The sequence below is a fragment of the Budorcas taxicolor genome, chromosome 1 (genome assembly GCF_023091745.1).
Source record: "Budorcas taxicolor isolate Tak-1 chromosome 1, Takin1.1, whole genome shotgun sequence".
NCBI lineage: Eukaryota > Metazoa > Chordata > Mammalia > Artiodactyla > Bovidae > Budorcas > Budorcas taxicolor.
In genome coordinates, this window is record NC_068910.1 from 52,903,734 (window position 1) to 52,929,790 (window position 26,057).

General features: G+C 47.2%; 2 protein-coding genes across 5 annotated transcripts in view; one reads left to right on the forward strand and one right to left on the reverse strand.

Annotated features, from left to right (window-relative positions):
- The window catches only part of UBP1 (upstream binding protein 1), a 64,628-nt gene that overhangs the window by 36,580 nt on the left and 1,991 nt on the right, over nucleotides 1-26,057 (forward strand). The window contains exons 3-15 of one of the 4 annotated variants that reach the window (XM_052650219.1): nucleotides 3,187-3,263; nucleotides 7,638-7,743; nucleotides 8,155-8,261; nucleotides 10,132-10,284; nucleotides 10,388-10,498; nucleotides 10,947-11,054; nucleotides 16,138-16,241; nucleotides 18,411-18,465; nucleotides 18,719-18,812; nucleotides 21,358-21,448; nucleotides 22,070-22,176; nucleotides 23,012-23,154; nucleotides 23,837-23,888. In XM_052650219.1, the coding sequence (XP_052506179.1) occupies nucleotides 3,187-3,263; nucleotides 7,638-7,743; nucleotides 8,155-8,261; nucleotides 10,132-10,284; nucleotides 10,388-10,498; nucleotides 10,947-11,054; nucleotides 16,138-16,241; nucleotides 18,411-18,465; nucleotides 18,719-18,812; nucleotides 21,358-21,448; nucleotides 22,070-22,176; nucleotides 23,012-23,154; nucleotides 23,837-23,888 (1,308 nt within the window). Of the gene's footprint in view, nucleotides 1-3,186; nucleotides 3,264-7,637; nucleotides 7,744-8,154; nucleotides 8,262-10,131; nucleotides 10,285-10,387; nucleotides 10,499-10,946; nucleotides 11,055-16,137; nucleotides 16,242-18,410; nucleotides 18,466-18,718; nucleotides 18,813-21,357; nucleotides 21,449-22,069; nucleotides 22,177-23,011; nucleotides 23,299-23,836; nucleotides 23,889-26,057 lie in introns of those variants that run through there. The other 3 variants (XM_052650235.1, XM_052650211.1, XM_052650227.1) reach the window with 3 other exon arrangements.
- Nucleotides 25,149-26,057, reverse strand: part of FBXL2 (F-box and leucine rich repeat protein 2) — an 80,606-nt gene continuing 79,697 nt past the window's right edge. Inside the window, exon 16 of the mRNA XM_052650246.1 lies at nucleotides 25,149-26,019. The gene's annotated coding sequence lies outside the window, so the exon portion shown is untranslated. The remainder of the gene's footprint in view (nucleotides 26,020-26,057) is intronic.

Here is a 26,057-nt window from a genome sequence, read left to right on the forward strand (position 1 = left end):
CTGGAGAAGGAAATGGCAACCCACTCCAGTATTTATTGCTACTTTAACCTATTTTCCCATTGATTTTATATTTTTTCTTTTTCCTTTTTCTGTTTTTCCTTTTGTGGTTTCGTGATTTTCTCTTGTATTACACTTATGTTCTCTTCTTTTTGTTTTGTTATGAACCTGTTTTGTTTTTGATTTGTGCTTACTCTGTTTTTTAAGAATATCTACCCCTTCCTTTATCTCCTTCCCCTAGACTGTTAGTCATATGGGCTCAAAAGATATTATAGGGGGAAAAGTCTACATTCTCTTACTCCCTCCCCACCCCTATTTTATGATTTTGATGTCTTTTTTTTGTATCTTCACCACGTCCCCAGTGGCTCAGTTGGTAAAGAATCTGCCTGCAATGCAGGAGACCTGGGTTCAATCCCTGGGTCAGGGACATCCCCTGGAGAGGGAGATGGCAACCCACTCCAGTGTTCTTGCCTGGAGAATTCCGTGGACAGAGGAGCCTGGTGGGCTACAGCCCATGGGGTCATAAAGACTCAGACACGATTGAGTGACTAACAGTTTCACTTTGTATCTTCATGTTTATCGTTTCGCTGTTTATTATGGTTATCGTCTCTTTCACAGGAATTTTTTTGATTTTTTAAAATTGTGTGTGCTAGCTTATTTAAGTGATTTATTTTCCAATTGTGGGTTTTTCTCTTTCCTATAGATTCTTACTTCTTTACTACCAAGTAGGAAAGAATTTTCAATATTTTCTTTAAAATAGGCTAAGTATTGCTGTATTCTTTCGGTTTTTACTTGTCTGAGGAATTCTTCATCTCTCCTTCTATTCTGAATGATGATCTTCTTGGGTAGAGCGTGTCCTAAGTTGCAGATTTTTCCCTTTCAGGACTTTGAATGTACCCCTTGTGGCCTGCAGCATTTCTGTATAGAAATCAGCTTGTAGTCTTATGGGAGTTCCCTTGTGATGAGCTCTGTTTTTCTCTTGCTGCCTTTGGAGTTCCCTTTTAACTTTTGCCATTTTTACTATAATATGTCATGGTGTAGGTCTCTTTGGGTTCATCTTGTTTGGGGCCCTCCATGCTTCCTGTATCTGGCTATCTGTTTCCCTCTTTAGGTTTGGGAAGTTTTCAGCCATAATTTCTTCAGTTACATTTTCAGTCCCTTTTTCTCTTTCTCTCCTTTCTGGAATCCCTGTTATGCTTTAGATTATCTCATAGGTCGTTCTCTTATATTGCTTTCTTTTTTTTTTTTACTTGGCTTTCTAGTTGCTGTTCTGATTGGATAATTCACATTCTACCTTCCAGACCACTTATTCTTTCTTCTGCATCGTCCATTCTGCTATTCATTGCCTTTAGCTCAGCTTGTGTCTCAGGAAATGAATTTTCTAATTTTTCCTGGCCCCTCTTTATATACTTTCTAGTTCCTTTTTACAATAATCTGCACTTCTGTCAGTAGCCTTTCATAATTCCTTCCATATTTTCATTACCTCCTTTTTGAACTCAGTGTCTGTTAGAGCAAAGAGGTCTGCTTCATTGTTTATTCTTTCAGGGAGATTCTCTTCGTCTTTTAACCAGGACTGGTTCCTCTGCTTCTCCATATTACTTGTATTTTCTTACTCTGTGAGTTTAGGAAAAACAATTATCTACTGTGGTTTTGGAGGACTGTTAATATGTGGGGATGTACCTGTGTTGTTTGTGTGGGTTTATTTAGTACAAGGGCTGTTTTTAATCCGGATGCCTGTCGTCTCTCTATTCAGTGTGTGCTGGTTATCCGTCCCTTGATAGAGGGTGTGTAGATGCCGAAACTGCGGTCTGGTGGTGGGGTCCTCGGCAGTGGCCCAGCTGCGTCCCTGGGGCACGTGTAGCAGTGGAGGCGGCTCCCTGCCACTCCTGGATATTCATCTGCCTTTTTAAAAGATCAGTTCAGATCCATTGTTAAGTGTGCTGCAGATTTAACTGTAAAGGGAAAAAAATCTCTCTCTTGCAATACAGGTGTTTTTTTCTTTTAATCTCTCTCAGTGTGTTGAATTAATGTAAGGACTGTTCTTTAGTGGTATATATGGCAGTTATTTTCCTTTACCAGCCCTAGAGTGGTTTGGTTGTATTTTGGTAACTTATATCTTGACCGTATGATCTTACACCCTTTGTATGTTTTTTTGTAAGCCCAGTGTAGTGTGGGTAAGATATTGGTAGTTTCATCATAGAGAGCCTTAACTTCATATGGACTAGAAGCCCTCTTTAATTACTCCTAATTTCCTACATATCAAATTAAGCTTTCACTTTTATTATTTAATGATAGTTAATCCAGAAATCTTTTTTAGTAAATCTGGAGCATATTACTTGACTTTTGGCGGCAGCTTATTTTCCTAATTAAATAGATTGGTATGTGAGAATCTGCTTGTGTTTTTTATGGACCAAAATTGAGCAGTGACAAAATGTGAGTTGGATTTACCTGACACAAGGAAGAAGCCTCCAGGGTTAAAATTTGACTCTAGCTCACACAAAAACCTGTCCACAAATGTCACCAGTATGATTATTTATAACAGCCAAAAAGTGGAAACAACCCAGATGCCTGTCAGCTGTTGAGTGGATACACAAAATGTGGTGTGTGTGTTCAGCTGAATAATTTGGCCGTAAGTAGGGAAGACTGACACGTAAGTGAAAGTCAGTCACAGAAAGCCACATGTGTGAGTCCATTTAAATCAAGGGTCCAAAGCACGTGAATGCCAAGAGGCAGAAGGCAGATTGGTGAATGACGGCAAGGGGCCGGGGTGGGAGCCTGAGAGGGGAGCTGCTCACAGGCATGTTTCTTTCTGGTGACGGAGCTCTAAAGCGAATGGCAGTGGCAGCTGCTCAAGTCTGCATAGACTAAAAAGCGACTGCACACTTCCAAAGGGTGAATGTTATGGCACGTAAGATGCGCCTCAGCCACGCTGTTAAGAACATTGGTTCAGATACTGTGTGCATGTGTGACGAGGCTGCAGAGTGAGAGGAGAGTGAGGCGACCAAGAGCTCGTCAGTCTTCTGTGACTGGAAGAGGGAGAGCTTGTGACGTGCAGGAAAGAGAGGGACCAACCCATGCTTGCTTCTCTAAGACATTAACACTGGGTCATTGTGTGTTTGAGAGAGAGCTGAACACACAGGGTTAGATTCTTTATATGGCTTGTTTTTGATACACAGTTTTTACATGTAGGTCAGTCTTACGAAATTCGAATGCTGGATAATCGGAAAATGGGAGATGTGCCTGAGATCACTGGAAAACTGGTAAAGGTAAGGACCTCCGTTTACATTCTGAAAAGATACTGAAACGACTCAAAAAAATAGCAGGTTTGCTGCAAGAGTTTCGTTTTTTGTTGCAGGAGTTATTAACAAATTATTTAATGTCACTTAAAGAAAGTAATGGGTTTATTAAAACTTAACTTTTCGAGTTATATTTTGTTTACTTCTCTGTAAAATAGGAATTATAGCAGTTACTGAGTGAAGTGAATATCAAGGCCCTCTGGAAACAAGGTGCCATAGAACAGTGAGCTGTAGCTGAGCAAGGGTGAAAAACCCACTACTATATAACAAAAGCTTTGTTTCTCTTTCAAAGACACCTTAGGGGAAAAGATACTGTGGGAGGAGGTGTGAGCGTTACTGCGATACCTCTAAAGATCCTTTTATTTTACCTCTTAAAATTTCTCTTAAGTAAAATTTTATTTCTTCACCCTACTGAGGTATCTGAAGAGTCATTCCAGGCATGCTGCTGCTGCTGCTAAGTTGCTTCAGTCATGTCCGACTCTGTGGGACCCCATAGATGGCAGCCCACCAGGCTCTGCCGTCCCTGGGATTCTCCAGGCAAGGACACTGGAGTGGGTTGCCATTTCCTTCTCCAGTGCATGAAGGTGAAAAGTGAAAGTGAAGTTGCTCAGTCATGTCCGACTCTTAGCGACCCCATGGACTGCAGCCCACCAGGCTCCTCCGTCCATGGGATTTTCCAGGCAAGAGTACTGGAGTGGGGTGCCATTGCCTTTTCCGCCAAACCCAGTCCTTTTAGGGTTTTCAGACCCACCCCTGGCTCCTGCAGTTCCGTGCATGGTGGATCCTGCTAGGCTGTACTCGTCCCTCCCCACACTGCATAACATCAGAACTCTAGAGCGTTTCAGGGCAAGGGTTATGGAAGAAGCTTCAGTGGGAAGAGGGAAAACTTCAGTGGGGCTGTGTTAGTGAGAGAGAAGCAGGAATTCTCTCGGTCCTTCGTCTTCCTCCGGGGAGGCCCACTGGGCCCTCAGTGCGGAGAGGCACTCGGTTGGAGAGGCCCATCCCTTTTCAGAAGCCGAGCGTGGGGAGGGCACCGCGCCACTGATGCTGACAAGCCTAGCGTGCCTCGAAAGCAGCTGCCCAGCGCCGCGGGCCTGAAAGCCTCTGAGCGTTTAGGGGCACAAGGGTCCCAATCCTAGGAGGGGTGCTCCCCGCTGGAGCACTGTCGTGCTAACCTGGAGTAAGCGCCCAGGCCTCTCCTGACTCCTAGGACTCCCGGCGTGCTTGGAATGGAAGGCAAGGGGTGACCTACCTGTTCTCACATGTGCCATTTACATGTGGAGTCCGTCATGTCTGTGCTGCTTCAGTGAGTTTGGTCATTTCCCTAGAGGGTGAGTCAGATGACTGTATTTTTTTTTTTTACCATTTGTTGTTGTCCAACTCTTTGTGACCCCATGGACTGCAACATGCCTGGCTTCCCTGTTCTTCACTATCTCTTCACTATCTCCTGGAGTTTGCTCAAACTCATGTCTGTTGTGTCAGTGATGCCATCCAACCATCTCATCCTCTGTTGACCCCTTCTCCTCCTGCCCCCAATTTTTCCCAGCATCAGGGTTTTTTCTAATGAGTCAGCTGCTCACATCAGGCGGCCAGAGTATTGGAGTTTCAGCTTCAGCATCAGTCCTTCCAGTGGATATTCAGGGTTGATTTCCTTTAGGATTGACTGGTTTGATCTCCCTGCTATCCAAGGGACTCTCAAGAGTCTTCTCCAGCACCACAGTTCACACTCAGCCTTCTTCATGGTCCAGTTCTCACATCCATATATGACTACTGGAAGAATTATAGCTTTAACTTTATGGACCTATGTCAGTAAAGTGATACCTCTGCCTTCTAATACACTGTTGGGTTTGTCATAGTTTTCCTTCCAAGGAGCAAGCGCCTTTTAATTTCATGGCTGCAGTCACCCCTGGCAGTGATTTTGGAGCCCAAGAAAATAAAATCTGTCACTGTTTCCACTTTTTCCCCATCTGCCTTGAAATACTGGGACCAGATGCCATGATCTTAGTTTTTTATAACGTTAGGCTTCAAGCCAGCTTTGTAAAAAAATTCCCTCATTTTGCTTTCTCACCTGCGGTAAACACTGATCAGATTCACCTTTTTACAAAGGTGTCAGCATTGTTCCCAGTAAGCAAGCCCCACTGGATTGGTTATACTCTGCTGGACTTAGTGACAAATAGAGTTTGGTCAGGGAGACTCACAGCTCTCATTTTCCAGAGTCCAGCAGGCTTATCATCAGTGTCGATTCTCTCAGCATGACCTGGTTCCAGCTCATCATTGCCAAACAAGTATTGGGCATCCTGGCAAACCTTTGCCAGATCGTACCACACCTGGTTAATAGTCAGCCTAGTAATATGTTACTTAAGGGACGATGTGGGTGGACTCTGTTGTCATTGTGACAGTCACGGGGTTACTTTTTAAACGGTCTTAAATTAGTTTGATCAACCACTTGAGAAACCACATGTCTGATTTTTGGTGGATGTGAATACGCCAGTCACGTCCTGAGAGCTTGTCTGGGATTCAGAGTTACAGTTAGTTACTGCCAGAGACTTCAGGATGAGTTTCTTTTTCTTGGTCTTCTGGCCGCGTCATGTGGCGTCTTAGCTCCACAAGGAGGAATCACACCTGCGCCTCCTACGCCGGAAGTGCAGAGTCTTAAAACACTGGACCACCAGAAACGTCCTCAGGATGAATTTCTTAAAACACCCTTTTTCAGCCAGAAGAGCCCCTAGAAAACTCTGCAGCCATCTAGAGCTGAATTTCCTGCCCCCATGATCTTTGACTCCCTCTTGAAAGGAGGTCGCAGGGATCAAGTGTTGCTGAGCCAAGGCGCTTGGGAACTTTGTGATGTGCTTGAGATGCTCAGCACGCTCTCTCCGCTTGCTCTGTTTCTGTCTTCCTGTTAGCGCTCCTTTGCGGCTCATCCTCTAGGGCGTCATCTCCTTCTAGTCGGAACTTCGTGGTGGCTCAGATGGTAAAGAGTCTGCCTGCAGTGCGGGAGACCCGGGTTCCATCCCTGGGTTGGAAAGATCCTGTGGAGAAGGAAATGGCAACCCACTCCAGCATTCTTGCCTGGAAAATCCCATAGACAGAGGGGCCTGGCAGGCTGAAGTTCACGGGGTCGCAAAGAGTCGGACACGACTTCACTTTGCAGAGAACAGCTTTTCCCCTTTGCAGTCTCAGTTAAGAGGTGTTTTTTTGTGTCCTGTCATTTCCCAAGTGTGGCCCTCCCTTCATGTTCCTTACTTTGCTCCTTAGTCTGACCTAGAAAGGGGTTTAGTACAGTGCTACACCCTAGCATATTCTCATACTATTTTTATCTGAATTCATGGATTTGAGCTGGTTCTTACTAAATATGAGAGAATCAAAATCATGACATTTTCTGTGCTGCGCTTTTAAATGGTTCTTTTCAAAGTACGTATCAGCTTTGGTTTGGACAGCATGTGGCGTCGGGGAAGGCAGGGGCACTAATGGTAATATTTCTGTGTATGGCTAACAAGTTATTTCCTGTTGCCTCCAGCAGGGAGTCTACTGAAAATAAGCTTATCTTACTCCATCATAGTCTGAGAAGCAATTACTTATAAATGTGTCAGAAACACTAATTAGTGCAAACATGGTATCTGAACCCATTTTGATGACCTGTTATCCTGTCCCTGAAACAAAACAGTAGTTGGCAGCCCAGACCTGTGGCAGGTGAGGGAGGGATGGGTGGAGAGCAGAGAATGGCCCGCAGGTTGTGGGGCAGAGTTGAAGCCTTCCGTCGGAATGAACTTGAGTGTTTGGATGAAGTCTGCCTGTCTTCTTTCCTGGTTTGTTTCCCTTGCTTGCCTCAGATAACCTCACTTGCAGTTTAAATTAATTTTGTATGTAGGTTCTCTGAGGGAGGGTGGCAATTCCCCACCCTCACCCCATGCCCTTGACACTTTGCGGGGGGGGGGCTCTTAATTCCCTGTCCAGGGTAAAACCCAGGCGCCCTGCATTGGAAGCACAGAGCCCAAACCACGGGAGAGCCAGGGTCGTCCCTAATGTTTTCTTTATAGAAATATAACTCTTCCTAATTTCTTATGGACACAGACCTTAATTTTGAATTACAATGTCAAATTTTTTAATAAAAATTTTACCTAAGAAACAGTTTTATTCTTGAGTTAGAATTCTTTGCACCAAATATCATTAATTGTACCTATAACCTAGGTATCCAAGAACAAGACAGCTCACTTGCAAAATGTGTAAATTAGAGTTTGCTTTTGTATGCTTTTCTGTTATAGGTTAATGTGTAAGACGTGAATACACTTATGCTCTTTAGCTGGGACAGTTTGAAAGTGTTCATTTCCCCCACTTATTCCGTAGAGCATCATAAGAGTTGTATTCCATGACCGACGACTCCAATATACAGAGCATCAGCAACTTGAAGGTTGGAAGTGGAATCGCCCCGGAGACAGACTCCTCGACTTAGGTACAAGTGGCGCGGAAGAGCCCCTGTTGACGCAGTAGCGCCACACCGTGATTGAGTGGGGAAAGGTTTGGTGTCAGCAGATTCTCTGGGGCTTGAGTAGTTTTATAGTTAAAAATGAAGTTGGGGTGTGTGTGTGTGTGTGCTTAATGAAACTGAGCCAGAAATTGTACGAGTTTGAAATCATTTAGACCATTGTTGACTGGCATCAATCCCTCATTTTCTTAATAAAATGAAATAGAAACAAACCATGGTGGGAGAGAGTATGACACACAGCAAGTGGGCTGAGGCTGAAGTGACTGACCATGGAGAGCACTGAAGGAAAGGGGGCGGTATAGTTTCATTAGCACATAATCTTCTTAGTTGTAACCTTTTAATTGGTTTGTTCCTATGTCACTTCTTTTTAAAATGCAGATATTCCAATGTCCGTAGGAATAATTGACACACGGACAAATCCAAGCCAGTTAAATGCAGTTGAATTTCTGTGGGATCCTGCAAAACGCACATCTGCTTTCATTCAGGTTTGGAGTTTCACATTATTACAAGCTCGCTAGCCTCTTCGTTCAGAAGGCCGTGGGTGAGACTGAATTCTTGGTGCAGGATCTTATTTTCCTTAAATGCTTATTTGTACACTGGGTCTTTTGTATACACAAACATACACTGTTAAATTGGAGTTAATCTACTAAATTCAACATGTATAGACATTAACATATAGAGACCATCTGATGTGTAAAGCATTATTTAAATACGTTTATCACTGGTAGTAACAATAATCAAAACTTATCAGAATGCATTTCTTTGGAATAAAACCTACTTTTAAAGGAGATGATTGAAAAGTATAGTTTTAAGAAAAACTATACTATAAAACAGAGGAAGCAGTGGCACCCCACTCCAGTGCTCTTGCCTGGAAAATCTCATGGACAGAGGAGCCTGGTGGGCTGCAATCCATGGAGTCACTACGAGTCGGACACAACTAAGCGACTTCACTTTCACTTTTCACTTTCATGCACTGGAGGAGGAAACAGCAACCAACTCCAATGTTCTTGCCTGGAGAATCCCAGGAATGGGGGAGCCTGATGGGCTGCCATCTATGGGGTCGCACAGAGTCGTACACGACTGAAGCAACTTAGCAGCAGCAGCAGCAGCATACTATAAAAAGTTTAGTCTAGCTTTGTTTAAAAATATTTTAACAGTGAAAATTTCAAACCCCCATAAAAGTAAGAGAAGATAATGAATTGTCTGTGTGCCTGTATCCTGGCTTCTACAGATACTATAATTTCCCCTTAGTTTCTTGGTGGAGTACTGTAAGGCAACCCTTGGGCATTTCATTTGACTTGTGAATGCCCAGTTTGTATCTCCTAAGATATTTTTGAAAAAATATATAGTATTATTACATGTAAAATAAAATCAACAGTAATTCTAATATTCAGTATATTAAAATTTGTCAGAATTAAAATTTGGTGGAATTAAAATTTGCTGAGTCGGTGATCTTTATATAGAAAAGGAAGATTGCTTTTAATTGCTGACCAGCCTAAGTCGACTCTGGTTTGTGTGAACTTTAGAGAATCTTTAGTATTTTGCATTTTGGGTCCTCCAAGCAGTGTCCCCCATCAGCTAGTAGTCACTAGGGCTGTGTTACCTGTTACTGTCTCATATTGTTCATCTGACAGGCTATCTGGTTATGTGGTGAATGAGAGGGATGTACGAGCTGGCCATGTATCTCAGTCTTGGTGTAGAGATCAGTTTAACCTTGAGTTCTTCGAAGAGGAGACATGTCGCCGTCAGAAATCACTAAAGTCTTGTTACTAACGCTGTGCGGTACCCTGGAGCTGTCCCTGAGGTGGCATAGGAAGAGGGGGCAGAAGTGGTGGGAAATGCGTCCACCCTCAGGAGCCTCAGATGGATGCCCGTGGAGCTAAGGGATGAGCCTTGAGGACTGTGAAAATCCCAGGCAAAGTGCCACAGGCTGATGACATAGCAACAGCGGCGAGGTGGCCAGCTGGCTGGGTTTTGGGGTCCTGGCACTAGAGGGCAAATCCTGGGGCTGTAAGTAATGGCGTGAGGATTCCTGAGGATGGAGCCCCGTGCAGGTTCAGGACCATGGGTCTGGTCTGGGGCGGGGGTCAGGGACAGACTCAGGAAGGCCACTGCGCTGACAGTGCTCATTGCCGGAGCCCGTCCTGCGTTAGAGGTGAGGCCCCGGAGCGGGCAGTTCAGAAAGGCTCCACTGGGTCTGGGAAGGGAGAGTCCTGACATTCGGCTGGCTCATAGGTGGGAGTCTGTGTGAAAGGCTCTTGAGTTTCCCTGTGGCGGGACTCCTGAAAGGCAGCAGGGCCGAAGGGTGACCAGTGGGCAGGACTTGGACCCATTTCAGCTCGAGTCCTCTTCTAGGTACACTGCATCAGCACGGAGTTCACTCCCCGGAAGCACGGAGGTGAGAAGGGAGTGCCTTTTAGGATCCAGGTTGACACCTTCAAGCAGAATGAAAATGGAGAATACACAGATCACCTACACTCAGCTAGCTGCCAAATCAAAGTTTTTAAGGTGAGAGCTGGAGAGCAGGCTTTGAGGAAGTGAGGCCTGGCGTTGCTTGCAGAAGGTGTGCGTCTGAGGCCTGATAGATGAAAAGGTCTGCTTTGTTTTTAAGCCAAAAGGTGCAGATAGGAAACAAAAAACGGACCGAGAGAAGATGGAGAAGAGAGCCGCGCACGAGAAGGAGAAGTACCAGCCGTCCTATGACACCACGGTCCTCACAGAGGTATGCGGGCGCCTCCGGCTCCGAGGAGGAGCCGGGCCGTGCCCTCCGGCACCGCCTCTGAGGAGGAGTTTCGGCCGCGAAGGGTCCAGGAAGATCGGGCGGTCAATGGGCATGATGTTCTTGGTGAAGTCTGCGGGGAAAATACTCTCTTTAAATTGGGGGAGTTTAAGTGATTGGTTTCCTGGGTGGGGTCTGGAATGAAAATGCTGAAATCCCAGTCAGGTCTCGGAAGCAGACTTAACTTTAAAATCCCCGAAGTTGGTTAGACTTTAAGCGGGGACCCAGAACGTCCAATGTTTGTCATGTCTGGGGTTTTGCATCTTCCTAAAACCTTGGAATCCTGCTGGTCGGACGTTTGTTAAATCAGATGGTGGAGACATAAACAGGGTATTAGATCTTTCTCTGTGTAACGAAAAGACATTGATCCCAATCTTTGGTGTTTGTCCAGATGAGGCTTGAGCCTATAATTGAAGATGCAGTTGAACATGAGCAGAAAAAGTCCAGCAAGCGGACTTTGCCAGCAGACTACGGTGATTCTCTGGCAAAGCGAGGCAGTGTAAGGGGCTTCTGCTTCTCTTTTCATTGTGCAAGAAACCTTGTGCAGTGTTAGATATAGGACCGACTCCCACCGAAACGTAAAGCCAAATTTGTTTTTTGATGTCCTTGTCCTGATTGAATTTGCTTTTGTTTAGACTTCCTGCTTTCTGTTGGTTCCTCACTGAGGACAATTTCCTAAATCTAACACTTTAAAACAAAGTTGACCATATTGGGTGGTTTCGGAGGGGGAAGAGAAAAATGGCACCCAGAACTGTGTCCGCTCCCTGCCTCCTTCCTGTCCTCCTCTCCCTCCCTCTCTCCTTTGCACACACACTCCCTTTATGAGCACTGACAGTGACTGGACATTCTTTCAGTGAAATAGTTATTTCCGTGCAGTTAAAAAAGGGTTTGTTTTCTTACGTGTGCAAGAGATAATAGAATGCCACGGGTGCTTAGGGGTGGTGGCGGCAGCTCGACAGTCGTGTCTGCAATGTGCCACCCCCTGCACGTGGCGTGAGTGTGTGTCTGTGCTTTGGAAAGCCTGTTCGGCAGCACTGGTTGGACTGTGTTAGCGTTTCCTCTCGGCACCTGCACTGTGAGCTTTCGCTTCAGGCCAGCCTAGGGCACCTTGCTGCACTCAGCCCTGGTTTCCCACAGTGTGTAGTCCAGGGGGCCCTTGGTTGAATATGAACTTGCCCAGCTTAAGAAGAAAGAAAGTCTTTATTTCATATTTCATCAAACAGTTGACAGAGGATTATCCTGTGGTACTAACTTAGATCAGCTCTATACCTGCAGTAAATGGAAACAGAAAACATCACTATTTAAAAACAGCTTCATCATGTGTATTAATGGCTACTGTATTCATCACTGCAGAGTTTGTGCTATCCAGGTGCCGAACATAGACTTTCACGCTTACACACACATTGGTAGTTAACTGTGGACTGTGAAAGCCACAGGCACTGTCGCAGGGTTATTATTTCTGAAGTAAAGCGTTGAGTGAGAATATTTTAAATGCTTCTGTACGTAGTAAAACTGAAAATGTCCTTCTCTGAGAGGTAAGGGGCCCCCACGTTGCATTTTCTTTAAGTGGATTTTTGGACTCATACCACAGGTTGTATGGGACAGCTGTACACTCCCTTCCCTCAAACGCCCACCCCTCCAGCTTTATGTTTCTAGTCCCCTCATTTCCCAGCTGAAGACACAGATGGTTCTCAGTAAACTTTTTTGGGGGGAAGCCCTGGTAACTCAAGTCACTTTCCCCCTCTTGTTGTAAACTAAAATGAATGGGTTATGATTATAAATTAAATGTGCTATAGCCCAGAACGAATTTGTAGATAGTAGAACTGTTAAGAATTCATGATTCTTAAGTCTGAAGTATGCAAAATGTCAGCAGATCAGTGACCTGTCAGCAGATCAGCATGTCTTCCTGGTGTGCATTGCTTGCTGCCCCAGACTGGGTTTGGTTTGGTTTGGTTAAGACTAGGAGGTAGTTAGAGCTCTTCTTGGAAACCTGTTTGTTAAAAACAAGGTACAGATGAATTCCTTAGAAAAGAAAGTGTGTGGCATTTTGTATACTTCTTCGAGTGCCTACAAAAGTCGGCCAGCATTTCATACAGTTCTCTGAGAGTGACAGTTGTCTTTCAGTAGGAAGATCCAGACTTACTGCTGAAGCTGCAAGGTGCTGTGTGAGACAGTCCCGCATGAGTAGAGGCCACACTGCAGGTTCCCGAGAGCCCAGCACAACTGGGCCCTCCGCATCTCTGTTGGTCTTAGCATCTGAGCTGTGTTTCATGGGCCTGGATTTGGGCTGTCAGGGCCTGCAGTGTGCCAATGGGTCCTCGTTTTCTGTTCCTCCTGGGGAAGGACTTTGTTCGTAGGGCACCAAAGGTGCCACCCTGTGGGTCCAGGTCGGGTATTGCTGGAACCTTGCTGAAGCAGTACCATTGCTTACTTGTAAACCCAGGGAAGAATGACAAGGTAGAAGAAACACTGAAAATACTCCTTGGTGTGCCTGGACCCTCCTGCTGCTGCTGCTGCTAAGTTGCTTCAGTCGTGTCCGACGCTGTGTGACCCCATAGACGCAGCCCACCAGGCTCCCCTGTCCCTGGGATTCTCCAGGCAAGAACACTGGAGTGGGTTGCCATTTCCTTCTCCAGTGCATGAAAGTTAAAAGTGAAAGTGAAGTCGCTCAGTCGTGTCCGACTCTTAGCGACCCCATGGACTGCAGCCCACCAGGCTCCTCCGTGCATGGGATTTTCCAGGCAAGAATGCGGACCCTCCTAGGTTGAGCCTAAGAAAAACCTAGGAAAAATGCAGGTGGGAGAGTCTTGATGTTTCATCCAGCCTGGCCGTTGAAGAACCTGCGAAATCTGTCTTTTCTAAAAGTAGAGGCCAGTTTGCATTGAGTGCTGGTTTTCCAGTGTTCAGTGAATCGAGTCTCTTAATTATTGGGCAAGTTTCAGATGTCAGTTAACAGCCCTGCTTTTCTGTGCTAGAAGAATCTAGATACGTAACAGTGAAATGAGCATGTTGACGGAATTACAGTAAACCTGGTGTCCTTGCTGTACTTACTACGTGCCATGCTTGGAGCTACTGATGGCTTCATTTCCTCGGTTATATACCTGGCAGTAAGGACCAAAGTGGATCTGGGGAGACTCACTAGGAGGTGGTCAGAGCTGCTTAGACGTGCGTGTTCTGCTGTGTTGTTGGAGTCTGCACCGGGGAGGATGTTGCAGCAGGAAGACCTGCTGCGCAGTGAAGGTGGCCGTGAGCATTGGGCGCCAGCGAGTCAGGAGGCCTGCCAGGCGGCTCACAGGGCCTTGCGCTCCTCATTCTGTAGGTGCTGAGGAGGTCCCACCTGGTAAGCTGGAAAGAACAGAGGCCCTAGTTTGCAAAGAGCGGGCATTGTGCAGATGTCATGTACAGTGAAGTCGGTTCGACATGCCAGCAGTTTAGCATGGCATTGCAGCCAGCTTTGATGTCATTTAGCTGTCAAGTTGATGACAGTTGAAACATCAAGTCTGCAGTCATTTTCTCTGTTTCTGAGGGGCTGCCTAATGGGTAGTTGTGAAGAATGTTAAGATTCTGGGACTTCGGTTTTAGTTTTCACCCATGTTACTAATGGGTGTCAGACACGCTGCTGAGCTCCTGTAACCTTTGGGGAGACTTGGTTTCTGTCCTCAAGAGCCCTTCAGACTAGTGGTCTTGACTTCACACAAAAGAATTCTGAGAAAGAGTACAATTCCCTTGCACATTTTAAGATTGACATCTGAAAGTTTTCATCGTAAATTTAAATAGTTGCAAAGGAAGTAGGTTTCTGACATAGTGAATATTTGTATGTATGACTTAAGGTGGAGCCAGCACATATTACCCTCTAAGTTTGAAAGCTTGGTGGCTCAAGTGGTAAAGAATCTGCCTGCAGTGCAGGGTCAGCAAGATCCCCTGGAGGTGGGCATGGCAACCCACTCCAGTATTACTGCCTGGAAAATTCCATGGTCAGAGGAGCCTGGCGGGCTACAGTCCATGGGGTTGCAAAGAGTCGGACATGACTGAGTGACTAACACTTCCACACTTAACTTCTTGATCTCGTGTTTTCTCTTTAATTCCCGTTAAATAATTTTGTCCAAATAGGACATACTTTCATGCCTGAAAAACTTTTAAAAATCACCCTAACTACTTTTTTACCACAAACTTAATATAAGTTGAAATTTCATTTTTAAAATTTCCTGTGACCATATAAAGCTTAAGTCAGTTGAGGAATTTAAAACTTATTATTTGTACCAATTTATCAGAGCAAAAAGTCATATACATTTTGATGAATAATTGCTAAGTATAAAAATAGAATTGTTATTAGAAATATATTTTGAATGATGAGGATAGAATTTATTATAAATTTTGTGTAGCTAAGAGAAACTTTGTTTAGATACATTTATTTTTCTTTTCAGCAGTGTGTCATTCAGGCCCTGGAACTCCTTCTGAGATACCTGCCAAAAATTCCAGTGATCTCTTTTTTGTATGATCTGATGGATCCATCTCAGTGTCTGTCAGCAGACAAGATGTCTTCCTGAATTATTTTGAAAGCAAAAAGCTGAAAACTCCTTGACATGTAGAATTTTTCTGGAGCCATGTACTTCCTCAGTGTCCATCCTAGTATCTTTGAATGGCCTTCAGCCCAGTTTTTGGCAGAGTCTTGTAGCCTGCAGCCATGGCAAGAGAGGCCGCCTTCTCGTGTCAGTTGGGAGGAGGTGACGATGACTGTGGACCCTGGAAACCGGGGGTGTAGTCAGGCTCGGAAAGGACGCCCGTGGCGAGGGGTGGAGCCCCCCGTCCTCAGCAGTCGTGACCTCCCTGGCCTGCGCAGCGTGTGTGGGCTTCAGCTTTGCCAGTGTGCCTAACTGTATAGTTACCGTGTCTCTGGATCTTTAGCTCTGTTGGTCAGAATTGTGAAAAACATTGAAGTCCACTCTGCCCTTCTAGACGATATGAACACATAGCTAGATGGCTGCAGGCAGTACCCTCTGCGGTTCTGGTGTTGTGTCCCTGGGCCTGTCTCGTCTTACTCGGGGATGGCGTCCACCCGAGAGCGAGGAAGCGCCTGGTGCCGGGGCGCCTGCTCCTTGGGGAGGCGGGCGAGAGCCGCAGCCAGCGGGCAGTCACATCCCGTCAGCACACAGTGCTGGGTGGTGCTTCCGAGCCCCTGCTTGCCTCTGCTGTCCTTCAGACCTCGATAGGTACCTCCTGGGGAATGGATGAAGAGAAGGTGGACGTTCTCGAGATCACAATGCAGCGACACTTTAAGCGCACGTCTGAAACGCCTTCAGGAAAGCTGGCTGCTGTCCTCAGTCACCTCAGGGCCTGTCTGAGAGTAGTCAGGGTCTAGATGCTACAACAAGTAACATTTTCACTGACGCACACACATGCACACATGCGCGCACACGCACGCGCACACAGTCAGTCTGACGTGTTTCTGTGAGGTTGCTTGATGAACGTCAGGTGTCTTGTGTCTCATGCTCTTGCATTTGGCCAGAGTAGAGAGTGAATACAAGAATGTCTGCCACATCCTGAGAAGCGAACCATTCCTGTATCTTCGTTTCTATCCGCAGTGCTCTCCGTGGCCTGATACCCCCACAGCCTACGTGAACAACAGCCCATCCGCAGCTCCCACCTTCACGTCCCCGCCGCCGAGCGCCTGCAGCGTCCCGGACAGGTAGTGGTGTGCGGGCCGCGCGCCGGGGCCCCGGGCGGCCTCGCTCCTCTAGCGCCTCTCTTAAGTCACGGTGGCCTTTGAGTGTGTGTCTGGGGTACATGGAAATGAGAAACAGTCTGCTGCTGAGCAAAATTGTCTTTTCGTCACCTTCCAGCTTTTTCCTTCCTAGCCCCTGTGCCTCACACACTCAAAGCTGTGGGACTCCGAAGAGGGTGCGCTTTCAAGATATCTTCTTTGTGAGATAAAAACAACATTGATGAGGTTCATGGGTAGAGAGAAGACTGAGTTGTTAAGGGGAAACTGACTTGAATAGGTTGCAGTTGTGTTTATGATAAGGTACACTGGTCTTTGATGCTCACCATGGCAAACCATGGATTATTTTCTGCCCTGTTTCTTGCCTCTCCCAAAGACACTAATTTAAAAAAAAATAATAAGTCTTTAAACTTAAAGGAGAAGACTTTCCACTTGTAAAGGCTTGCTCTGGTGTCAGAAGTGGGCTCGGTGCGCTTTGTCCGTCCTCTCTTCTGGCCTGTCAGCAGCAGCACCTGGTGAGTAGCTGGATCAGAGGGTCCTCACTCTCAGGACGCTTCTTACTGGGAAGGAACACAACGTTCATAACAGAGTTAAAACCGTAGAGGAGCGAATCCCCGGTCAGCCCAGCGGGGAGAGCTCAGCGCTCGTGCTGCAGCCCAGGTTCAGTCCCTGGCCAGGAAGGCCTCACAGGTCACATGGTGCAGCCGGAACCGAGAAACATGGTGCAGCCGGAAGAGGTCCATGCTGGCAAGGTCGGACCCAGCTCGGCCTGCTATAACTAAACACCACGGACTGAGTGGCTTATAAACGACAGGAGGTCACTCCTCCTGGTCTGAAGGCTGCACGCCCAGTTCCAGGGACCTGCAGGATGGTTCTGGCGAGCAGTATCTCCCGGGCTGTGGGCTACGAGCCCGCGTGTTCCCGTGCTAGCGAGCAGAGTGGAGGAGGCGCACGCCCACCACCACTCACCAGGTCTCTGATCCCTCTCCTGGGGCTCCACCCTCACGGCTCCATCCACTGCTCATGTCCCAAAGGGCCCTCCTCTTAATAAACCATCCATCATGCTGCGGGTAGGGTGGTTTTTTGAGGGAACATGAACATTTAGTCTAACAAGGTCTGGTGAGAAAAAGGGGAAAAAAAGGCTTTTTCCCTGAGGAGATGGATGGATAAGAGGCCACTTGTCTCCGTGTAGGTTACTGTGCTTCAGGAGGAGGAGGTCACTCCTGGACTTGGGACCAGCTTGTTTCCACAGAGGGCACTGAACAGCCTTAGAAAGCTAAGAGGGGAGCCGTGAGATCATGCACACACCGGCTCACCAGATCTCTCCTGGGACCCCACTGTGGTCTCCGCACTGTTAGGGGTGCCGTGAGATGAGTGAAGCCCCATCCGGAGGAGCTCAGGCTCCAGTGGGCGGGGGACAGTGAACAGTCGGCATGATGGACCTGAGAAACTGGGGTGTGGGTGCTGAGAAGGGACCCGGAAGGCAAGTGTACCCCCCACGCAGCTGCTCTCACTCTTCCCGGGAAACACAAGGATGGTGGCACACAGCGGCTCCTTTTGTTGTCTTGAATTTCACCCTCTTTAACAGTGGATAAATGGATTCGTTAAAGGGATATTATTTTCTATTTTGGCTTAGGTTCGTTTAGATTATTTCTTATAGCACATTATTAAAGTAGACTCTCTTGCTGTTATTTTCCACTGTTTACCTTACTTGATTCTCATATTTTTTCCCTAACTAAAATGAATGAGAATCCTTCATTTTCCTGGCACCCCTGGCAATGGAGCCCTTGTGTTTCATGAAACTTGACTTTCTTGCTAAACAGATGGAGAAGCTGCAAATGAAACCATCTTCTGGTGTCTTAATTCTTTTTTTTTTTTTTTTGCCACATTTGTGTGGTTTGTGAGATTTTAGTTCCCAAACCAGGAGTCAGACCATGGCGGTGAACGCACCCAGTCCTAACGACTAGGCCACCAGGAATCGCCTTTGTGTCTTGACCTTATCCCTGATCAGTTGTGCAGATACTCTTTTTGCATATTTACGTTGCTGTGTCCCACAGTGTTAAATTCACCTAGTATCCTTTAATGTCTTAATTCAGAAATATAACAATCATCCTTTTCTTCCTTCCTTATCCCCAGCAATTCATCTTCCCCAAATCATCAGGGAGATGGAATTCCACAGGCCTCCAGTGAAGTAAGTGTCTTTACCCTAACCTCTCATGCCTTCAGGGTCCTGCATCGTGAAGCCTCTGACAGAGATTCGAATCGCTGTTTGGGTCCCCGAATACTCACACCTCTGCTCTTTCTGGGTGTGTTAAACTTTAAACCTGTAGGATTTCTGTGTTGTGTTTAAATGTTCTTCTTTATAACATGCCAGGGACTTGGGTGGGCTTTTTTTGTAAGTCTAAATAGTTTCTTCTGTTTACGTTCATTTTCTTTATTAATAGCAACTTCAGCCTTCAGCCACGATCCAGGAAACACAGCAGTGGCTGCTCAAAAACAGATTCTCTTCCTACACAAGACTGTTCTCCAACTTTTTAGGTATGTTTGTGTTTGTGTACACGCACACATACATCATTTACTTATTTGTTTTTGTACTATTATCAGCCGTAATTAAATGTTGGAGCAGAAGCTGTATATAGAATCATAAGAAGTTGCCCAAGCCTGTAGGGGGAGGCCCTGTGTCCCCCCAGCGTCCCCAGTTGTGCCGTCTTGCAGACCCTTAGTGCAGTATCAGAACAGGAACTCGATGCTGTTTCACCAGGTTTACATGCCCTTGTTTTTAAATAGGTATAAATGCTTATGCACAATTTTTTTTATTTACTTTATGTAAAATAATTTTGGCTTTGCGTAAGTTGCAAAGATAACGCAGATGTCCCAGTGCACCCTTTACTCAGCTCGTTACATAGTTGTAGTACAGTGTCGAAACCAGGAGGTTGGAATTGGTGCCGTGTGTGTGCATGGTGTCGTTGCCATCACATCTGCCAGCTCGCATGAACGCTACCACCGGTGGAGTCAGGGTACAGAATGCTGACAGCGCCACAGGGGTCTCCCTAGGCGCCCAGTGCCCCTCTCCCACCTCCGCTGGCATCTGGCAGCCATCAGTCTGCTTTCTGCCTCCATGACTTTGTGTTTTGAAAACATTGCATAAATGGGATCGCACAGTACGGTAGCTCTTCTCTCAGCATCCTGCCCTGACATCTGCAACATCTGAGATGTCGTATCAGTTGCTCCTCTTCACTGCTGCGTAGCATTATGGGGTAGGGATGTACTCAGATGGGGATTTTTACAGACATAGGTGTTCTCTTGCCTAGTAAGCTAAGGAAGTATTTAGATGGAACATTAGAAGGAACCAGGCGGTGCTGCTTCGGGTGCTGTGGGAAGCCCGCTGGGAGGCACGGTAGTAGCCGGCAGGGGCAGCGTTCCTAGACAAGGGTAGCCCTGGGCCCTTTCCCGCAGAACACTTACTGACGTGGCCCGGCCTGCTCCTCCTAGGCCACAGTGCAGTGGCGGCTGGCTCTCCCAGCCTTTGAAGAGAGCAGCGTGTGTGTGCACCCGGCTGCCCAGAGCAAAGCTTGGTCTCCCATAGAGCATGGCTCCTGTCTCATCAGCCCTCTGCGGCTGTGCTTGCGCCACGACCAGCCATTCCTCGGGCAGCGCTTTGTCTCTTTGAAATGGAAGTGCGGGGTTTTTTCTCACTTGCTAGCCGAGATCCACACTTCATGATTTACCTGTGGAAAAGCTACACATTTCAGTGTGTGTTGGGGAGGAGCCCCTGGGGTGCTCATAGGGGAGGTGGGAAGAGCCCCGAACACTGGGGAGCTCTGCCGGTGGCACCTGATTCCTGTTCTGTGAGACGCACACGTTGAGGTTGTGTGAGTGGTGGTCACTAGGGCTTGGCCTTCTGCCTTCTGCTTCCCCTGTGAGGTTCCCCACAGTCGAGAGGTGGGGAAGGCGGCTTCCTGCTCCGAGCCCGTCGGGCATTCAGAGAAGACCATGCCCGTCCAGTTCTCTGCGGGTGGCGGCTGTGCTCCCAGGTCGCTCCTCTCCGCTCCTTTTGGCAGAAGGCCCTGGCAGAGGCGACAGCACCTGGCTCTGCCCCCCGACGCCAGAGATAGCCCCGTTGGCACTCATGCCTCACAGGAGACATGCTTCTCTGGTCTTTCACAAACTAGAAAATTATGAGACTCTAACATTCAAGCCCTCAAAAGTAGAGAACTCCATTATCTTGTTACATATGTGAGTGGATATTTATCATATGGAAGTCATGCTTTATTTAATCTCAAGGGCATCTTAGTTTCCCCAACAAACTACATCTTGAGCATCAATAAAGGGGGAAAACAAAAGGTTGTAGACACACTCGGACATTAAGCAGAGTCTGCAGAGCTCCCATGGCACTCGACCAGCTCCAAAGCTGGATGACCAGCCTTGGTGAGTCTCATTCTGCCACTCCCCCCACCTCCCTTTTCTGTTCTGCTTTAAAGCAGATCCTGGGCACCATACCATCCACGTACACACCAAATATTTACAGAGGAAGTCTTCAGTGTAATAAGCAGTTCTCTGCCATGCTTTTGTATTAAACTGGCCTCTGTGGCAGAGTTGTTATTGTTGGACTGTATGTAGCAGGTTACAGAATACAGAGGCCTAATCCCAGCTCTCCTGACAACCTGGTTGCCTTTGGGCAGGTCTGACTTCCATTTCTTTCTTTTGTAAAGTAAAGATTGGCCTGGGTCATCTCATGGTGAACTGTCGGGTCAAGAGCACGTTAATCCTCGCAAGCACCACTCGGCCAGAGTAGGCCGCACGGCAGTCCTGAGCTGGGAACAGTCCATCCTGTCAGCCGTGCTTGTCATTACAATTAACCGGCCTCTGGGCTTCCGAGCTCCTTCTTGACCCAGGATGTGAGAGCCAGCATTCTGTGTCTGAAGGACAGGCGTGTGTGTGTCTGTTCCTGTGGGCGTGCACACATAAGAGAGCCGTGATGGTTTCCAAGGACACTGAACTGAAGACGGATGCCGCCAAGCAGCCTGTCTCGCTGGGTCTTACCCCAGTTCCTGGAGAAGATTCTCTTTTTGCTCTTCTCCAGGTGCCGACTTGTTAAAACTGACCAAGGAGGACCTAGTACAAATCTGCGGTGCCGCCGACGGGATCCGGCTGTATAACGCCCTGAAGTCAAGGTAGAACACGGAGTCTAAAAGGGGCTGTTCCGCTTGAAACGAGGATGCCCCTTGCTCGTGCGGGGCTGTGGGCAGCTGGGCCGCGTGTGCGCGCCTTCAGGCAGGCCCAGATGTGGTTCAGGCACTGAGGGCAGAGGCGGACTCAGGACTAGAAATGGGCTGCACGACTGGGCTTGCTGCCAAGAAAACAAACTTCTCATTTCGGTCAGCTCTACGGAATCTATGGTTTTCAAGGTCATGTGCCCTACTGCACAGCTGTTAGAAGCATACACTGTGTTGGCCTTCAAGATCCGTTCACTGTGGTTGCTATTTCTAGACTTGTGGTGTCAGAATTGCATAAAACTGAATTTTACTGATGTTAAACTGTTGACATAATGTTGAAACTTAAATTCACCAGCATCTGACTGACCATCTCAATGGTTTAGAATCTGGATCATCAGATTAGACCACCTGTGCTAACCTGTGATAGTTGGTGTGAGGTGTGTGTCTTTATATTCTTACCCGTAAATTGTTTGGTATAATGAAGTAGCCTTGTGAAGTTCTAAGGAACTTGCCCCTAGCGCCTTGTAGCTGCGCATGCGCAGCGCCTCCCCGCTCACAAGCGCCGTCTTCTGGTTGCAGGTCGGTGCGGCCCCGCCTGACCCTCTACGTCTGCCGCGAGCAGCCCGCGCCGCAGGGGCAGCAGCCGGCGGCGGGCGGGGGCGACAGCAGCAGCGCCGCGCCGTTCGGTGGGTATGGTAGGCGGGTATTGGCGGGGGTGCACTCTGCTTCCTGTCACGGCCCTTTGCTGTGGATGGGGGCCGCCTGCTGGAGGCGGCCGCTGAGAGGCAGCGCCCTTTTGCGCTGTTCTGATGAAGTTTCATCAATGCGCGCAGGCAGAGTGTGGCAAGCCCTGCCCCAGAGCTCCTGATCGCTGTTTGGCGTTCATCAGTAGCTGAGCAGGACCTGCGGGGGCCCGGCTCCCTGGAGGTGTGCTGTCCCGGGGGGGCCCAGGGCTTCTCTGGAGCCAACAGCCCTCTGGGCCTGGGGGCCGCTTCCTTAGCTTCTCTTGCATTTTCACACTGTTCTGAATCCTTTGGAGGACACGTAGCTTTTATTCTTTAAGATAAATTTCCAATAGTAGGTTTACTGAATCAAAAACTGACCTCTTTGGAGTTCTTTTTATATATTGCTAGAAAACACTGTATTTTTGAAAACAACTTTCTCTTGCTGTAATTTGTATATCATAAACTCCTTCCATTGCAAGTTTACAGTTCCAGTGTAGTATGCACGTCTGCAGCCACTGCCATCATCCAGTGTTAGTCTCATTGCTCCAGTGACCCTCCGTGCCCATCTGTACTCTATTCCCGTTTGTTTAATAAAAATTATAACCAGATATTTTTGTACAGAGGTTAATGTTAATTATATGTGTACGCATAAATAATATATTTAAATGGATAGTAAGGGGGAACTACTCATCTTTTTTATTTCTTTAGTACTTCGAAAGGTGTGGCCTTCCCATAGATCAGGTGGAAAACAGGTCAAAGATGATTGCTAAAATGCTGTTTGTATTTTTAATTTCAGTTTATCATGCCATCTACTTGGAAGAAATGGTTGCCTCAGAAGTTGCTCGAAAACTTGCGCTGGTGTTTAATATTCCTTTCCACCAAATTAACCAGGTTTACAGACAGGGTCCCACTGGTATTCACATTCTTGTTAGTGATCAGGTAACTGGCATGCCCTTTCCTCCTTCACACTGGTGTTTGCTTTTGTACGTATTGCTGAAGAGCTATAAGAAAACTCTGTGGCCTCTTGCCAGTACTCAGGAGTCAGAGTTGGGAATCAAAATTGGGAGGAATTTATAAGTAAGAGTTGAGGTGTCCTGGGTGGCAGAAGGAATGCAGATTAAGGAGAACCACGGCTCAGCTCCCACCAGCTTTGAACTCTGACACCGGTCACTGGGAGACTCCAGGTTCCTGGGACTTTGGTCCTTTTTATGTAAAAGTGAGGCATCTGAATGGGTTTTCCTTTGTTTTCCTATCTGATGACTGGTTTTAAGCAGCAGGGTAGGGGGGCAGTTCTCCCCGTCCGTGTTCCGTGAGAAGCAAGCAGTGAAGTGCAGCTTTTTGTTAGTGTCTCTGTCCGAGAGCCTGGTGGGGACAGCCCCCCGTGGGCCCACAGGTGATGGGCCAGAGTGCGGGGACCCCCGTGAGCACGAGGTCAGCACAGGGCAGGCTGTACACCAGGCATAGGCCTGTGACCCATACAGCCTTCGTGCTGTCTTGACTGTTGAGTCCTGAACTTGTGCACCATATATGTGTTTCTATTCTTTTCTTTCTTTCACAAATTTTAATCTTTCCTAATCAGTAAGAGTTGGGTATTAATTATACATCTGCTTTATCCTTCTAGATGGTTCAGAACTTTCAAGATGAGAGTTGTTTTTTATTCTCCACAGTAAAAGGTACTTTGCATGTGTATGTGTGTCTTTAAAGGCTAGAATCATGAAAGGTGGCGTGCCTGAAATCAGCAGTCATCTTGTGTCTGGCTTTGCAAATGCTGGTTTTACCAATCTTAAGTAAGTTTGAAAAATGAAGTCAGCCACTATCTGGTGACAGAAACAGAAATTAGCCAATAAGAGGAGTCCATCCTTCTGGATGCCTGGAGAAAAATCCCAGTCTATTCAACATTTCACTGACCACCTCATGTCAGACACGTGCTGGAAAGGTCTTCCCCTGCTCTAGTGGGGAAAGCAACCAGAAAAGGTCAACAGATGCACACAAATTACAAATACAGAGTTTAGCTGCCGTGAAGGAATGGGGAAGTGCGGTGCTTGTGGACACAGGCGTCTGGGCTGGGGACACAAAGCTCTTAGGCTGTCTCTGAGGAGCAGCAGCCAGGCGGGGCAAGGCTGTCGCAGAGGAAGGAGCCGGGCTGCTCTGGAGGCCTGCAGGCCTGCGGCTGCCATGCAGGGCGAGGGCAAGCAAAGCAGGAGCCAAGTCCGGTAGGCAGTGTAGTGGTGGGAGCTTAGGTTTGAAATGCACTGCAGTCAGTGATTTGTTTGTAAACAAATGAATAATGTGAGTAGGTTTGTCTTTTCTTCCACTGTTGCAACTTTGTAGAGACAGAAGGTGGGAGAAGTGGAGGCAGGAGGTGTCATCTAGGCCAGAGGTGAGGGGGTTTTGGATAGTGACAGGGCCTGCTGAGCCCCATATGGGAGGAGGAGCAGCCGTGACTCTTACAGGAGCAGCTGCGCAGGCGGTGGTCACAGTGGAGGGGGAGGTGGTGTTGAGAGCGCCCCCGACCCTCTTCCTCTGGGCTGCTGCGCGTGACTTGGGACAGACGGTTGCTGGGGGTGTCATCAGAGCAGTGGACAAGAAGGCAGCTGGAGCTGGTAGGGTTTCCCACCTCTGCCTAGCAAGCTCAGAAGGCTAAGTGAGCAGTATCACCCTAGGCTTAGTGGTGGAGGAACAGTCTCAGAGCTATTTGTGTCAGTTGGTCATTTAATAGTAAAAAGTGGTTAATGGTAACAGTGTGTCATAAAACTTTCAGAAGGAAAGGAGACTTGTGGACCATTTGTATGTAGCAGTTCTTGGTTTTTAAAATCAGTACTTTTTAATGTAAACAACTTGATTAAACATGTCACAGAATTTGAGACCCATTAAAAAATAAGTTTGCAAAAAGTTGAGATTCCATTTTAGGACATGGGAATGTCGAGTTAACTATACCCGCTGGGGCTGGCAGGAGATACCTGGGTTTCAGATGTAAGTTAAGCCTTCAGCACGTCTTCGGTGATTCTAAGCCGTAGAAATCCTTCAGGTTATGGAGGGAGAGAATGTGAAGAGCAGGCCCAGATGGGGCTCACAAGACTTCCAGTTAAAGGGTTGGTTACAGGAGGGTTTCTTAAATGTCATTATGAGAAGAGACCTTTAAGATCTAAATCCAGTCTTAGCAGGAAAGCTGCACCTCAAAGAGCAAGATGTCCGGTGTCACTCTTTTCTGGTAAGTTACTCAAAGCAGTAGCCCCCCTTGAAACAAGGGGCTGAATTGAGGACTTCACCCCACTGGACATGTCTCAAGCCAGCAAGATACCTGCAGGGGCTGTTTAGATTGTGAACTGACCCACTGCTGTTTGCTTTACAAAGCCCTGAGACTAGCACCCTCGTCTCAATTTTTCATTCTCAGAGCGTTTGGTCTGCAGAACTGACACCGTCTGTGACAAAGGTAGTTCAGAGTGTGTGGCTGTGACGGCAGTGAGTGTCTAGTGTTCGGCATCACAGGATGCCCCTCCCATCTCAGTGTCCTGTCTGTAGACGTTTGTCCTTATGAAAAATTTCATTTGTTCCTTGATGAATGCTTGTACTGCTTCTCGCCATCTTCTGAGAAACCCTAGGCCAGCAGGCGTAGCTAGTGATTACTAATTATCCCAGAAAAGGTGGGTATCAGCACCCAGTTTATCCGACGGTCTCTGCTGTGTGCTCAGACAAGCGGCAGAGGGAGCGTGGACATGATGCTTTAGGGAGGGGCGCTGGAGCAGGTTAATCAGCCTTTTCATCTCTGGAATACTTAAAGGCACGCTCAGCTGGGCTGGGAGGCTGTAGGGTGAGAGCAGCGTTTGTTTTAGTGAGTTAGG